The following is a 16,937-nucleotide window of genomic DNA, read 5'->3' on the forward strand; positions in this document are numbered from 1 at the left end:
ACGTAGCCTTGTGCCATTCTACAGCCTGAAAGCATTAGAATAACATATGAAAATACAGAGTAGGTGCAAAAACAGCAGTGGCAGCTAAGAAATGATAATGCATGATCATAATTATTTCTATAATATCATATCTAAAAATCATTGTCTTAAATAAAACAGTTGACTGGAGGCTCTTCAATGTAAGGGGCTTCCGAACAATACTTGAATACAAATGTACTGATAAGGACTTTTGAATACAAAAACTGGCTTTTCCTGGACGTTTTCTTCTCCCCCTAACTGGGAAAGACAATGTAATAAAGGAAGCTTTGACTTTAACTAAGGACTGTATTATTTTTATATTTTGATACTTTTATCATATATGTTTTACTTGAGCTGAGCTATTCTAGCCCCCAGAGGTGGGGTTTCCTGAACATCCCCTTTCCCCCCTAACGGTGACAAACAATGCTATAAAGGAAATACATTTATTATTTTAATATTTTGATACTTTAAGAATACACGTTATACTTTGAAAAGCATGTTTTTAAAATGCAATACAGAATTACTAATTCATTACGCTTAGATTTTTTTAAAAACCATGCTTCACTACACCTCCTGGGCAAGAAAAAATGCAAGCAGTTTTTGTAATGAAAACAATTTGTTCTAAGTAAATATTATGAGTGAAATATTTTTCTGCAATCATCTAGTGTTGAACTATTTCCCACAGGCTACTTTTACAGTTTTGCTGAGAAGCCCTAGAGTTATCCTGGCACTTGTGTGCTATTCACATGCATTATTTTCAGAAAGAGTACAAAGAGAGTTAATTTCAAGGCCAATGCCAGCTGATGAGTGCACAGTCTGGGTGCCAAGCAAATGGACATCCTAGACAGTTTAACTGTATTATCTTGACATTCACAGCCATGAGTACTCATTCATGTGACATTCAGTCTTGCAGGCCCAATGAGTTCCCCTGTGCTTTGTCCCATAGACTGTAAGTCACGTTCAATCTCAATAGAAAAAGTTGTGTAATAGCTTCAACCACATAAAAACAGCAAACAAAAAGCAGTTACTGTGTAGCACTCAAAAGGGGAATACAAAGAAGAACAAAACACAACAGTAAAAGATTTCCAGTTTCTGGTAACTCTCCATCTATTTTAAAGATGCCAAACCTGATGCAACACAAAAAGGACGCGAGACTCATGCAGCTGTTGTGCGACATTGTTTGGTCCTTTAGTAACAAGTACAAGAAAACCAGTTTAAAAGCATGGAGCTGGCTACTGACAGAATTTCACTGAACCCTTTGTTTCTGTAAGCCTGAGACACAGAAAGCAAATGCATGCAGGTAGGTTTTACATTTCTGACAACAGCTCCTCTATAATTTAGTGAGCAGAGTGCCAGTCTGGTAGTGCTGTTCAGTCACCTGAAAACCTTCCTGCAGTTTCAGCTGAAGCTCCAGAGCAATTACTTAGCAAGTGACCTTTTACTCAACCTCCCAATAACTGCCAGCATCATTCTTCTCTCTAGCGGCTGGCTAAAAACATTCCATCATTTCCACCTTACACAGTCTAAACAAACATGTTTATTTTGCCAAAACATTCCTTGCCTGTGTAAAGGGGTATGCCACTTTCCTCTAAATAAGACTGAAAACCTTTCCTGTTGTCTAAACCTAACCCAAATAACACATAAAGGGGGTTGTTTATCAAAGGTCGAATTTTAGAGAGTTATGTGAACTTTTTTTAGACTTTGAATGAACTCATAGCTCGAATGGTTTCTAATTTAAGAAAAAAAATTGAAAATCAGCGAGTTCGGGTTTAACTACTCAAAAACTTAAATTAATCGAGTTTTTGGTGAAAAAAAATCACTCAAATTGTTCAAGTTTTTGAATGAAATTTTTTTTAACATCATAATGGCTATAAACATCTTCAAATGGTTCAAGGGACATCTGCCATTGACACTTACAGGTTTTAGATGGTATATTTTCAGATTCTAACTATTTCAAGGGTCGGGTATAATAAATCACGAAAAATTTGAGTATTTTTTAAAAAACAAAACAAGAAGTTTCGTTTTTTTTAACCCGAAAAAACGATTTTTGGCTCAAAAAGAACCTCAAAAACAAGTTTTTTTGTGGAAAACAAAACTCAACCCTTAATAAATCTGCCCCCTGTCTTTCAGATGCTAGTACACTGGTTAGAAAACAGTAGATAGCCCAAACCCTGGTATTATTTGTTCACCAAGTCGGTTTTAAAGATGAATTTGTTTTCCCCCTCTCGTTTTTTCCCAGTAGCAGCTCAGTAAGCAAGATGGTGTTTTCTTTCACCCATCACTGGTGATAAGTTGTTTCAATGATAAGTAATGACTAGCCAGGTATAGGAGCTTTGCCACCAGCAGAGAATACGCCACATGTGCCATAACGTATGAACAGCCTGTTTGTCTAGAAACTTAGCTACCTGGATTATCTGAGATAGAGAAAATAGAGGCTATAAATTTGCCATATTCAAAGCTGCAGAGCACTGAAGAATTCAACTGCATATTTAATGACGCCTAGACATGCCAGTCTAGCAGCCAACAGAGAAACAGCTAATATAAAGTAAAAAAGGTTCTTTTTGATTTAACATTCCCTTTGATTTTATTTGCATTCCCTTTTATAAGTAACGGCTGCCAGGGCTTTTGGACAGGTAAACCTCATTCTGCAATGAAACAGTGCCCAGTGGGTCTATTTAGCAATATGTTTTGCATGAATTATTTATTTCACACATGGCAAAGCATGTATTGCTTTCTAAATCCATAATTGGCCAGGGTAACGCCCAATTTAAATAAGTGACTGGCGTCATTGTGCAACAGCTACCAGGTTTAATGCTTAGGTATTTGTTTTACTCATTCCCCGTGGTAACACAAAACAACTTGCTCTACATGAGTCTTGCCACTTAATCTGGACTTCTTCCGTGTTCCCTTTAGAAGCTCTTATTAATGAATTAGAAACTCAATGATTTTAGCTTTTCTTCTTAATCCTACAAGCCTGAAACACTTGCAATTCGATGCAAATCAAGCATGATCAGTCAAGTGGTACTACAAAACTTTCATCTTTATTACATACTGTGCTAGGGATACAGCTAAGGATTCTATTAAATGGTTAAAGTGCAAAGACACAAAGCAACTTAAAACCTGCTGCTTTATTTTCACTTTGTGGTTAGGAAATAGCTGAACTTTTTCAATGAAAATTGTATTGGGAACAGGTTGCCTTGAGGATAGTAGTGCCTGAACTAATTTTTGCGAACTGAACAGCAATGATGTTTATATTACAGTTAAAGGTTGTAAATTTTATGAAGAAAGTAAAACAAAACATCTTCAGTGACAAGTCTATTTTCTGACACATTTACTTCCTTAAGGGTAACTATAAATTTCTGCAGATGGCCAGCTTCACTCCAGATTTAGTAAAGAGGACTCCAGCATCAAAATTATACTATTCTAATGTATTGCCACAACCATCCTGTATGCTGAAAATACCTTGCATTAGATTTAATTTCTTTCTGCATTAAAGGGGAACTCAACCCAAACATTTATGCAAGACATGAAACAATGCACTAAAAGCCAGCTGTCATTTATTAGGACATGTTAAGCTTAACTCGTTTCATGCCAATAGGCTTATAAGTGCCCATTGGTACAAAACAAATTACCCTTTTACATGTCCTATTAAATAACCAATAATTTTTATAAATACTTTTACTACTGTTTTCATTGCTATTAGAATGGGGTTAATTTCTCAAGACTTTTTAAACTTTAATTCATTTTAGGAACAGAACTTTAACCCATTCACACTCATTTGGCAAAGAGAACAATTCTATACAGTAAAATGATGCTCTAAGCATAGTGTGTGCTTGCGCACTACTTATTCTCATGTGCTAGGACCTGTGCTAGGACCTTCAGTGAGAGTAGCTAGGTTCAAACGATGCAACGTTAAACTGTAACACGGCCCACAGAGGCTGTATTCCTAGCCAGCACGACAGACGGGTAAGCTAGATAATCAATTGCTTTACTTCACACATATGTGCAGAAGTGTGGGAAAACAGCAGAATGTTTACCCAATAACACACAGGCTTTCCTGGCACAGACTGCTGGGGACTGGCAAGCAGGTGCAAAAATAACATGGAAATAGAACAGTCATTTTATTTTTTTTGGAAGGTGCCATGCTTATGCAATGGAAAAGACATCAGCAATGCACTGCTTGCCTAAAAACAATAGATCTGTGATATACAACAGCTATATTGGTAGGTTAAACTAGAAAACCTATTATTCAGGATGCGGACATTTAATTTTCCACATAAGGGGGTCTCTCTTTAATGCAGAGAACCATGTTTTAGGATTACTAAAAATATTAAAAAAAAAAAAAAAACGTAGGGTTGTTTGCGCTAATGTGGATTTATGCTGGTTAAGTTACAAGTTATTGTGTTTTTACAGATAAGACAAAAATAAAGATTTATTTCAAAAAAGGGGAAATGCAGTTTTATGGATTACAGGTTTCTGGACAATAGATCCCATACTGGTACTTTATGTGGAGGCAGAATGATTGGGGGGTGTCACTGAACAGACATTTAGAAAAGCCCAAACAAGGCAGTTTATAGACCTATTTGCATTAATGCGCTATTTCTACTTCACATCTGCATATAGATTTAAGCTTCAGTTGCTGAGTCAAGACTGTGGACTACACTGAAGCAACAATGATTCACATTATCACACCAGGCTTGTGAAAAAAGTCCAAATATAACTTCACATTTGATAAGGTGCCATTTTATCTATTTTGCATTCCTGTTCCAATACATTTCAAAAAGTGATCCAGCATTGCCCTTACCAATGAAACTGTCTAAATTTAATGATCCAAAGGATGTTCTAATGTGAAGCTGCGATTTGTGCGGATTGTGCTTTTTGACAGCAAAAGTCTGAAAAAGTTGCAGGGGAAAAAGTGTGACTTTTTCAGGATTTAGTATGAGACAAAACTGCGACAATTCTCAACATGACAATACTCCAGCTAAAACCTGTCAAAACATGTAGAACTCTGTGGCAGATGTCCATTTTACAACTGGAGATCTTTCTTTGATTTATGGTTTTAGAGGTTTTCGGATATTTCCTTTACTTTTGACTTTTTTTTTTTTTTAACTTTACATTTTTTATTTGGATTTTTTAATAAATGTCATGATATTCATTATTTTAGAGAAAGTGAGTTTAGACGTGGTTTCAAAAACCTCTAAAACCACTAAAATCTGACCTTTTGAGAAATAGGCCTTCATGTATTAGCCACTTTATGAATTTTGCAAACATTTACAGTCATTTATAAACAAAAAGGCAAGATATTACATAGCACTGTGCAAAAGCAAAATCCCCGGATTAAACAGACCTGTAACAGCAAATATGATTACATTTACAGAACATATTTTTTTCCCCTATCATGTATATTTAAAAAAAAAAACAAAAAAAAAAAAAAACACATTTCTTTCAAGTAGAAGGCCAGGCTGCTATTGCAGCGTGCTTGTTATCAGCTCTGCTAACTTCAATGGAACTTTAAATAGTACACATTCAAGTACCCGAAAAACAAAATGAATTTAGTTCAACCTTGATTAAAAAAAAGGAAAAAACGGGTTTCTCCAGGAAAAGTAGAGGATTTTAGGTATTTATCAATAATTCTTACAGGTTAGGGAGTTCAAAGCTGTTGAGACCCACTCAAACCAATGGGCACATCAGTGTTTGAATGGAAATCTTTCTCCTGTTACTCAAGAGATCTCAGGACTTCTTAGAAATGTTAAAGTTGGCTTACTATTAAAGTCTATGGAAACCTTGTGTGATGTTTTACAATTTTCTTGGGCACTTGAGAAAATGATCAAGTCATAAATATTAAAAACATGAAGCAAGCTGTATTTGTACAAAAGGTGCAGAGCACAGTTATATTATGCTTTGCACAACCACACAACACATGTTACATTAATAACTAAAAGCACCATACATGTACAGTATTAAAAGCAGAGAAACTAGCTATTTAAAACTAAACCAGTTTGTATGTGTGTGTGTTTATTTAAATAGTGACATTCTGACATAAATAGTATAGAGTGGAACTAGTGTTCATGCACAAATATATATATATATATATATATATATATATATATATATATATATATATATATATATATATATATATATATATATATATATATATATATATATATATATATATATATATATATATATATATTGGTTCACAAAGAAAATGGGGAACTAATCAGAGAGATAATTTGATAAGTGAACGTAATCTGGAGTTATGGGGTTTATTAAATTCAAATAAACAGATCAAAAGCTGCGGAAAGCAATGCCAGAAGAGGTTGTGATGGCTTATTCTTTTAATGCTTTTAAGAGGGGCTTGGAGGATTTCTTGGACAAGCATAATATCATAGGCTATAGTGATACTAAAATCTACAATTAGTATAGATATTGGTGCATATATAGTTTATGGGAGTGTATGGAGGGGTCGGGTGTGATTGTGTGTATGGATGCTGGGTTTCATTTGGAGGGGTTGAACTTGATGGACTTTGGTCTTTTTTCAACCTGATTTAACTAGGTAACTATGTAAAGATGCAGGTGTATGGTGAACTGGCTCAGTATTCAAGCTCTGGTGTTCTGCAGACCGTTTCATTAGACAACAGCCAATTGAACATTAGTCAGAAAGCTGCAGAATAAGCAAAAGACGTTCTCTGCACTGCCCTTTCAGTTTGTCAAAAATGCATCAAATCCTCACTTGGGTACACTGCTATCCCAACATCCGGCAGCAAATTAAAGAATGAGGAGAGCACTTCTCAATAGCAAAAAACACTGTGGTTGGGTTTATTGTTTCTGGTCATTACATACCCTTTCTCAAGTGTCACTTGAGAAAGGGTATGTAATGACCCAAAACATGTTGTGTAGTAGCCCAAAATAAACACAACCACAGCGTTTTTTGCTATTGAGAAGTGCTCTCCATATTCTTTAATTAGTCAGGAAGCTGTTACAGTGTTCCATGAATTAGTTTGTTTCTTTTGCTTCCATCGCAGTTTTACTTTTCCCACAATTGTGCTGAGGAATATATTAAAAAAATTATGCTAAAAAAACAACAAAGTAGTACAAAGAGAGACCTGCTGTCATTTTGATCATTAACACTGGTATCTTTAAAAATGAACTAGATCTGCAGTATGGATATTTGCCAGATAACTGCAGCCAGCAACTTTGAAGCATATAGAAACATATCCAAAATCTCAGATTGTGCTGGAGCTGTTTTCCTGATTGTGGAGGAAATCTGGTTCCTTTCTCCCTGCGTATACCCACCTTTGCACTAAGATACAAATTGCATTTTCTTAAAAATAGCTCACTGGTGCATTCACTGGTGTCCATTCTGTGATCCAATTGTCATTGTATGAATGTTAGTTCTAGTTTTCAGCTGAATAAAGAAAGCAATTTTCTGCTGCACTGCCCCACTTCCTCGACCAGATGCCATATTTTACTGATCAAGCCACACTAACAATGAGCAGTACAGAAACAGTTCTCCTACCACAAGTGATTCCTTCTGTACTTGTGAATTGCTTCTCCACTGATCTAGCATCACCCAATCTGTATCACACAGTGACTTGCATGAACACTGCAACACCATATCATGGGGTACACATCTGTGTCTGTCTATGATGCAGAGGGCTGACATGTGAAGCATATGGCAGGTTTATATAATGAGTAGTCTAGATAGGGCTGACATGTGGCAAAGCTACAGAGGCCATTTATTGTTCCTAAAACCACTTATGCATTTGAAGTGCTAATAAATATCAGCAAAATTAAAGGGGAGTTTACATATACATTTTAATACTGTTTTAAAATGTAATTTGTTAATTTTCCCTGCTTTCCCTTTTCCACCAGGGAAAAGTTGTCAGAATGGGGAAGCATGGGTTAAATAAATGTACTTCTGGTAAGTACTTAAATCGAGGACATTTTTATCCACAAATATTATAGTAAGCCTTTCCTGAAGATATATTTTGACATTCGTGTCATTTCAGCAAGGTTCAGGATGAGATGTTTTTGCTTTGTTTTTCAAATTCAAACCGTTAGCAAGCAAGTTTGAACAAGAACAGAACCAACTTTTGGCTGAGCACATATTTTTGTTATAATAAACTCCATTGCAGTAATAAGCAATTGGGCATTATTACTATCTACAGTTTTGCTAGTACATTGTATTACAACTTGCTGCAAGCACTAGACAAATGTTGCTTTGCCTATCCCTTCCCCAACTGTCACTCATTGTATTACACAGGGTTATATGAGGGAAGGTGGGTGGAAGGAAGGAAAGGGAGAAAAGTAAAAGAGAGAAATTGACAGATAAACTCAGTGATGCTTTCTTTTGCATTGAAGCCAGTATGTATATTTCACTCAAACTTCGATAAGATTAATTGTGTTGCTATAAAGGAGATCCATCTTTGTATAAAAATATGTCCAAAATGTAAACTCACATAAAGGGTCATAATTTCCGCAAACATGTACACAAAGGGGGGTGGGATCACTGCAATTCTGGGTTCTTGGTCAGGCTACATTTTAAAATAATTCCATTAATTTAACTGATGGCTGGTTAAATAAGGAGGAGGTGAGCAGAAGCCTAGAAATTGGGATGGCAGTGGATGTTATCTACTTAGATTTTGTTAAAGCATTTGAACCGGTACAATACAGAACGTTAAGGATTAAATTGGAATAGTGCCCCGGAATATTATATTTATACTTGGCCTTAAATTCTTAAAGGAACCTAGAAGTTAGAGATGATTGCTCCGAGTACCATAATCAAATATGCCTGTCCTAAAAATGCAACACATTCACCCCTTCATAATCTATTTATTGAAATACATCAGCTGCATTGAAAATGTAACAGCCATGCCATTTTGCATTGGAATGTCTTATGTGTAGATCAGCTTTTCCCTGAGTGTGTTTTTCCAGCAGCTGCATGGGTACCATATGTATAATATAAATAATGAAAAACATCTCATCCAAAAGCCCTGCTGAGTGAGAAGTTCACTGCTTATTCATGGTGTGTTTAATGTGCAAATGATGAAGTCTATAAATAAAATGCTTAACAGGTTAAAGATCAAGATTAATACAAAGGAGCTTTAAATGAAATCAATACAGATCCACAGGGGACGTTTCTCGTTCATTGACACATTATGCATATTATATTCTGCACACAGGGATATCGGGTTAGCACTGCAGGGAGTGATTGTTCCATTAAGCCATTATTGAAGTCTAAACAGGAATGAATTATAGTGGCTAAAAAAATCAATTAATGCTGCTTAACCATTAACTATTTTATTGTTTGAACTTGTAAATCTGGATTACTTAGGAAAGGTCTAAACAAATCAAAGGATTGTCAATGATTGCTTCCTAAAATAAAGCACACGAGGATCTGCTCCTTTACCTGGACTAAAGATTGGATCATATGTAGGAACCCTATGTAGAAACTGTAACATTCAGTCAATAGAGAACTGAACTTCTGGCCAATTTTTTTTCATCTATCTACACATGGACCAATGATCTGGCACCTTGGTCAAGTAAAATGGGCCCATGTATGCTCAATTAAAGTACCAGCGTGACAAACAATTTACCAAAAACCACAGGTGATGATTTTGAAGTATGTACCTCAAACTCTTTCGAAGCTCCTGTGACCTTTACCTCTTGGTAGCTTTCTTTGTATGTTTTTGTGTATATTTAATGTATACACCCATTTATTATATATAATATTATAACCACTAATTAAGCATCATATGTTTTACAGCTGAATTTTTTTGGCTGTATGTTCCCTTTAAATGGATAAAGAAACAAGTAGAACATTTCTTATAAACAGTAATAGCACTATTTCTTGTAAATGTCATAAATGCTCATCAGTTGGCACTCTTAATATGCGGTGTTAAGTGTATTGAGGCACAGAGTCAAGGGTTCAGTGAGTGACAGACAAGGAGGAAGTTATGACTGATGGGATTCCAGTATACGCAGCTCAAAATGTATTTGTACAGTGTGGAATGAAGGTACAAGGAATCCAGCCAGTCTAGTTTGCTGTAATATATTGTGTTTTCAAGATTTGCAATATGCTACACGGAGAAGGATATTCACATGTAACAATAACACTGCAGTGAAGTGAAGAGGGGATCCTTTACTTCCTCATCTGCTGAGACCCCTTGCACTTGAACGACCAACTAGATAGTCTATTGAAACTCACTCTCAAGGTACTGTACATGCCAAAGTGGGTCGGCAACATTGTCAAAATATACCAAACTACCCAACCAAATTTGGTCATGTAAGTCCATATTCATTTGTAGCCAAGTGCAGACACAAGCCTTCTCCTGTGGCTTGTTAGGAGAGGGCAGTGATTAAATATTCCAAGCAAAGAGTAACTTGGTAATAAAATAAGCATGGGAATCAAACCAGGGGCAAAGAAGCATTGCTGAAATATCTGTGCATAGTGAGCCATTCTACATAGTGGTACTGCAGATGCAGCAAGGGGCTGATTATTGCAGTGTGTTACAACTCAAAGTAAGCGGTGTGCCTTAGCAATAAAAATAAAATGTATTTCATGCACTGTGAATGCCTTATATTTCTAATCGTATGTTCATTTAGGCCATTGTTTACAGAGCAATTGACTTGTACTTTCCCAGTATCCATGAGGAAGAATGATCATATGCTAATATCCTCAAGCTTTCTTTTTTCCCCCTTCACATTGTGTGGCTTCTGTTTCTAAGTAAACTGAAGCAGGGAGATTTTGCATGTCATGCAGAAATTTCTCATGCAACATTCAAGTCTGTTGGTCCCATGCACCCACACTGCAAAATGTAGTCTTGTGAAAATCCCAACTTTCCACTCTAATGCTCCTAATGTCCATTTGACTGCATGTCTAATGTACACATATATTGTTCCTGCTCGGGTAATGGTCGAAGACTTCTTAAAACCTGCCTCAAAACCTGTAATTTTAGCAACGATTAAGATTAATCTTACAGCTTTGTACGTGAGGGAAACCTCTCTGAAGGTTTTCAATTTTGTTGATCATGTGTAGGCCCCAGTTGCCAGAATATTTGGCCCTTATGTGACACAAAAGGTTGCTTAAAAGTCAAAAAAATAAGTTAAATGTTCATATACTGGTCAAGTCACACCAACAGATACCAGAAAGCATTGTTGGTTTTCCTTCATTTTCACACACGTGAAAACCTAGAGGTTTGTTTGCCATAGGATGCAGCCCAAATCCTGTACATGATCACAAAGAATTGCTGTTCAGCTGCTGTATTACGGGATTCTCCTTCCTTATCTTATGGCTTGTGTAATGTCTGGTTTGCCAGTCATTAGTTTATCACAATTAGTTTTCCATTGTTTTCTGCAAAGATTGATTGATTCCTAGTGTCCTAATCTTTTGCAAAGACTGGACGCCTTATTTATTAATGTGGCTGTGCTTTTTTTTTTGTTTTTTGTTCCTGTAGTATATAAGACTTATTTGTGGCAGAACTGGCAATGGTTATCTACCACAAGCTATAGAAAGAAAATATCTAAGATTTATATGAAGAATTGCAGTGGTTAATAGGAGGCAGATGAAATAGTGAGAAAACTGATAAGTTTTATTTCTATAAATATTTTCAAAAAGCCCCTTGGGTTGATGCAGAGATTTAAGCTCCCCATAGACGCGCGATTCTTCTTGCCGAACGACCGATTTTAGGGAAGTGCAATCTATCTATGTTTGCAGACTGCAGAGCCAAGCAGGCAGCTCCCCTTTGTTTTCCTGGCAAATTGGTCTTTTTAGTTGATGGTCAATTCGTACGATCGTACCGAGAAAATCGTGGTCTCACGATGCGGATCGGATCTTTTAAAAATCTCAACATCTATGGCCAGCTTTAGATAAAATGTTGCCGAGATGTAAGCTGTCCTTAGTATGCCCTCGGAAAACGACTCTGTTTAAGCACTTTAAAGATAACGCCTGCTGTTAAAACAAGCATGGTATCCACCAGTCAGTGCACACACAGGGCAGATTTCAGCATACAAATGCCCAGGTAGCATTCAGTGCTTGTCATTGTACACTTACGCTGGCAGAGAAAACAACTCATGTGATACTGAAAATTAAAGCAAAGACCTGATTGGCTTCTATGGGTGCACAATTAAACACATATGATTGAAAATCATCCACACGGAGACCAAGAAAAAAGTGGACCGGATCCCCACTTACTGCGGGTTCAGCATATAAGCTTCAATTAGCTTATTTTTACATGCAGCGCCACACATTAAAGCACACACAAGCATACCATACATTTGAATAAAAGCAGCCGCCTGTGGGTTCAGCAGCTATATGCAAACAAAGGTTATGTGTCAAATCTTCATATTTCTTTTTTTTCCTGTCAATTACATTGCTATCCAAAGACAAGTAATCTTACATATCACCATAATGAGCACGTTATTTTCTATGCCTCCTGGCCACAAGCTGCTACAACCAGACAAGCCAGTACTTAACCTCAAGTGCCACTAAACAGTAACATTTAAAGGGTTGTTGACCTGGATAACAGGTCCCATACCTGTATTTTAAGTGTAACGTTTTATTTTTAAAGCAGCTCTGGGAGGCGGGGGCACTCTGTAAACTGTTCTAAATTGATACATTTCTTACCTTTGTCGCTGCTGAGCAGAATCTCTGGGGTCATTAAAGGGGATGTTCACCTTCCAAACACTTGTTTCAGTTCAGTTGTTTTCAGATTCTTCCACAGAAAAAAACACTTTTTTCAATTACTTTCCATTATTTATTTTTTATTGTTTTTTCAAAATCTAAGTCTAAGTTTAGTGTTTGAGTCTGGCAACTCAGTAATTCAAGCGCAAACTCTAAACGATTACAATTTTGCAACATTTAGTCAATACATTTCTTAGCAGCATCTCTGGAGTATTAGCAACTATTGTATCAATCCTAACAGCTGCCTTTAATGAAACGCAGGGATTATGCTCAGCAGGGCCAAAGATAAGAATTGTATCAACTAAATGTATCAATTTAGAGGGTCAGTGACCCCTCTTCCCAGAGCAGCTTCAGAAGGTGAAAAATTACACTTTACACTTCACACTTCAATATTAGAAAACTGTGACACATAGAAAATAGAAGGTAATTGGAAAAAGTTGTTATTTCTGGTGATCTGTCTGAAAACAACTATTTTGAAGGTGAACCCCTTTAAAGGCAGCTGTTAAAATTGATACAATAGTTGCTAATACTCCAAAGGTGATGATGAAAATGTATCAATTACATATCGCAAACCTGTAACAGTTTAGAGTCTGCGCCTGAATTACTGAGCTGCCATGCTGAAACACCAGAGACAGGGACATTAAAATTTAAACTTAGATTTTGGTAAAACTGTAAAAAATAAAAGATGGAAGTAATTGACAAAAGTATTTATTTCCAGTGAACAACCTTAAAACAAGTGCTTGAAAGGTGTAAACCCACACAAGTGCTTGAAAGGTGTAAACCCACACAAATATGCCTAACTTACTACTGGTAAATCAATCAAAATAACAGACTCATTGAAAAGACTAGGCAGCTTATTTATACTATGTGCATATGCTAAAACACATGTAAATCTGCATGTTTTTACCCACAGTGCAACTCTCCCTAAATAGCTTGCATTGAAACTTGAGCTCTGTTTACCACCGTGGACACTAATTTGCATTCAACCAGGTAAATCACGTGCAAGTTTCACAGTTCTCAAAATACCATTAGCATGTGAAGGTGCAACACAAAATGAGAGCTGTGTAAGTGAAGCTTGCTAAATGCAGGTGTCCAATTTAAGGTTCCCTTGCAGCCATGCACACTGGACTAGTTATTTATTTATACACAGAGATACTCTGTTTTCTGAATAAGGTGGTACCAATGTGGCTGGGACAGTGCCTGAATTGTTTCTAATTTCTAGATAATGAAATATCCTTTCTATGGATTTATCCAGGGTACACAGTATAATTAAATGATTGCTATGACATGACACGGCACAGTACACAATTAGTCAAGCATAAGTCTTCCCTATAGAGTTTGAGGTTGCACAAGTCATAGGGTATGCACACACATACCTTATTTGCAGTTTTCATTACTGTGAAAATGATTGGGTTATAGGTACACAATTAACAAATATACACTTAAATCGCAAATCTTTAACACAAAACACAGGGTTCTCCCATTTACAGCCATATTTACTTGTGACATGTATTTTTAACCATATGGGCTAGGACTCAGTTTGCCTCCTGCCAATTTGGTGGTACCACTCTATATTCCCTGGCACCATCATCAGCCTACTGCTCTCCTGGGAGTTCTAGACAGCCCCAATTACATGTAAAAAGATATGCTATATATTAAAAAACATTGTCAATAATAAAAATGTGACCACACCAAACAGCGAATAATACATAATGAATTAGCCAAGGCACTTTTATATTTCCAGGAACATGAGTTAATGGAATTCCATATTCAGAAGGATCACTATTATGTATACTGACAAATAAATTGATTTAATAATGTAGGACTGCTAGCCCCATGACAACTGCACATGAATGACATGATCATATTATAGACACTGGGGACATATTACTCCATCACTGTTGCAGCGAAAGTGCTGGTTGGCAATGTTTATTTGCATTCCATAATTTTTACATCTATGTCTGTATCAGTTGTCATCTGAAAGCAACAAATATTTATTCAAAACTGAAGAAAATGACTAAACTTAAGTAATGTTTTTTTGACCTTGGCATTTGTGTACAACACAAACCACTTCACACCATCAGTGTTACAAATATTATTATTAGATGTGGTGTACTCTGGGTCACTGAGCTGCAAGCTGTCAGAGGCTGGGTCTTTGGACTACTATATTGGGTTGTTTCCTTTTGCATTGCTTGTTCATAACATTATTTCTTTATATTCCTCACTACTATAGAAAAATTTTAGTATTTTTGAAATAGAACATTCTTCTTTAAACATAATGATAAAGAATATAGTTGATACAAAACTTCGACCCCAAACCTAAAACTTCATTCATATGTAAATGTGCAAAACGCTGGGTTTTACAGAGAACTTTACACTCATCCAAATAAACGGATACATCACCAGGGTAACCGTAATGACAAAAAAGGTTATGTGCAGAGCACTCAAGGAGAAGAGATCTTACCATTCAAGCCATTGGGAATACTTCTGTGGTGAGGGGGGATGGACAGATCATCAGTTGATTTCCGGATTGTCCCAGCTTTGTTCTCGGTCGGTTTAATGTGGTGTTGGTGGTGGTGGTGGTGGTCGGGGCTACCTGCGCTGCCAGTGCTGGAAGTGCTGCTGCCATCCCCCACATCTCTAGGGCCAGAACCTCCATTCAAATTTGTCAAGCTGTTCTGGCTATCGATAGAGCTTCTGGAGCCAGCACCATTCCTCTCCTCATCTAACATGAGGATGATCTCCTTCAGCTCCAGGTTGTCCCTTACTAAGGACTCCTGCTTTGCCTCCAGCTCCTTCAGCTTCTGCTGGTAAACCCCAACCTCCTTCCACATTGCAGTGGATGAGTGCCTACCAAATCTCTGCCATTCCCTGGACAGTTTCTTGCCCTTCTGTCTGTCATCATCCAAGAAACAGCAGAGTTCCCTTAGCTCCTGGCTGTCATCCTGAAGTTTCTGGTTGACATCCTTTAGCCCCCTGATCTCATGGAGATGGAGCTGAAGCCTCCTGTTGACATCCTTCATCATATTCCCATGCTCAACCATCAGGCTCATCTTCTCATTCTCCACTTTCCTCAGCCTCTTGATCAGCTCCTCTTTGCTCCAGCGCAGCAGCTCCTCGTCCGAGATGGTGCCGATGTCTTCTGCTCCAGGACAATGTGTGGCCATTGCAATTGAGCCGACACTCAGGAGTTAAAGCAGAAATAGGACTATCCTCCGCTAGAGTCTAACTAACCAGCCATGTCTCTTCTTACAATGGATTTACAATCAAGCAGAGTCCTGGCTGCAAAGCTTCATTCATTGCTGACATATCCCAGGGTCCTAGGAACTTGCAGGACAGACACAACAGTGAGCGGAGTAACAACGCCGGGGGGAACAGGGACTGGCAGGGGCTCATGTGTAGCCGGTGCCTCTTGTCCACACGCCGAGAAGGTGCCTCGTTCCCTCAGTGGTGATGTCCAGCCGGCTGATAATCCTCCAACTCGATCCCACCGCTCTGCTGCCTCCTCTCAACTAAACATTCAGACTCCCCCTTCCCTCTGTCTGTGCCGGAGATTTTTTTTTTTACCTCTTCTTTTAAACAAGCTTTATTGGCACTCACAGCGCGCAGGCGTGTCCCGAAGAGTGAGCAGTATTCACTGAGATGTAACTAGGTCAACGTTCAGCTCTGGTTAAAAAATAACAAATCCACTGACTGTAGAGATTGAGAAGCGGCCGGGGAAGGAGTGTGTGACACGGGGCTAAGGGCTTGCAGCTCACACATCTAATCACTCCACACCAGCCTTCTAACCCTCACACTGTGAGCCAGTGTCAGCCTGAACTTTTCTATTAGCCGATTTATGAAGCCGCTACATTGTACTGTTATGGGGTGTAGCAAGAAGACAGGTGTTTAAAAAAGGATTTCCTGCCTACTCTGTATGTCAGGTGTTTTGTCTGCAGCGGCAGTTCTACAGCACAGGCACTGAATTATCCACTTTTCAGTTTACACGGCAGCAGTGTATATTGTTGTGCTTTACTACAGTCATTAGTTGTGCGCATTGCTGCAGTGTTTGCTTCCTTGCTCCTGTGCATTACTGCTCAGTTATGTGGTGTTTAGTTGTGCAGTACTGGCAGTTTACTGCTCAGTTGTGTAGTGTTTAGTTGTACATTACTGCTCAGTTGTGTAGTGTTTAGTTGTGCATTACTGCTCAGTAGTGTAGTGTTTAGTTGTGCATTACTGCTCAGTTGTGTAG

The 16,937-nt window shown here is 37.6% G+C and overlaps 1 protein-coding gene across 2 annotated transcripts in view; it reads right to left on the minus strand.

Moving 5' to 3' along the window:
- ccdc85c.L (coiled-coil domain containing 85C L homeolog) overlaps positions 1–16,605 on the minus strand; it is a 76,513-nt gene extending 59,908 nt beyond the window's left edge. Inside the window, exon 1 of one of the 2 annotated variants that reach the window (XM_041573033.1) lies at positions 15,171–16,605. In XM_041573033.1, the coding sequence (XP_041428967.1) occupies positions 15,171–15,873 (703 nt within the window). In that variant the 5' untranslated portion in view covers positions 15,874–16,605. The remainder of the gene's footprint in view (positions 1–15,170) is intronic. The other variant, XM_018241578.2, reaches the window with a different exon arrangement.
- Positions 16,606–16,937: the final 332 nt, after the last annotated feature.

The sequence above is a fragment of the Xenopus laevis genome, chromosome 8L (genome assembly GCF_017654675.1).
Source record: "Xenopus laevis strain J_2021 chromosome 8L, Xenopus_laevis_v10.1, whole genome shotgun sequence".
NCBI lineage: Eukaryota > Metazoa > Chordata > Amphibia > Anura > Pipidae > Xenopus > Xenopus laevis.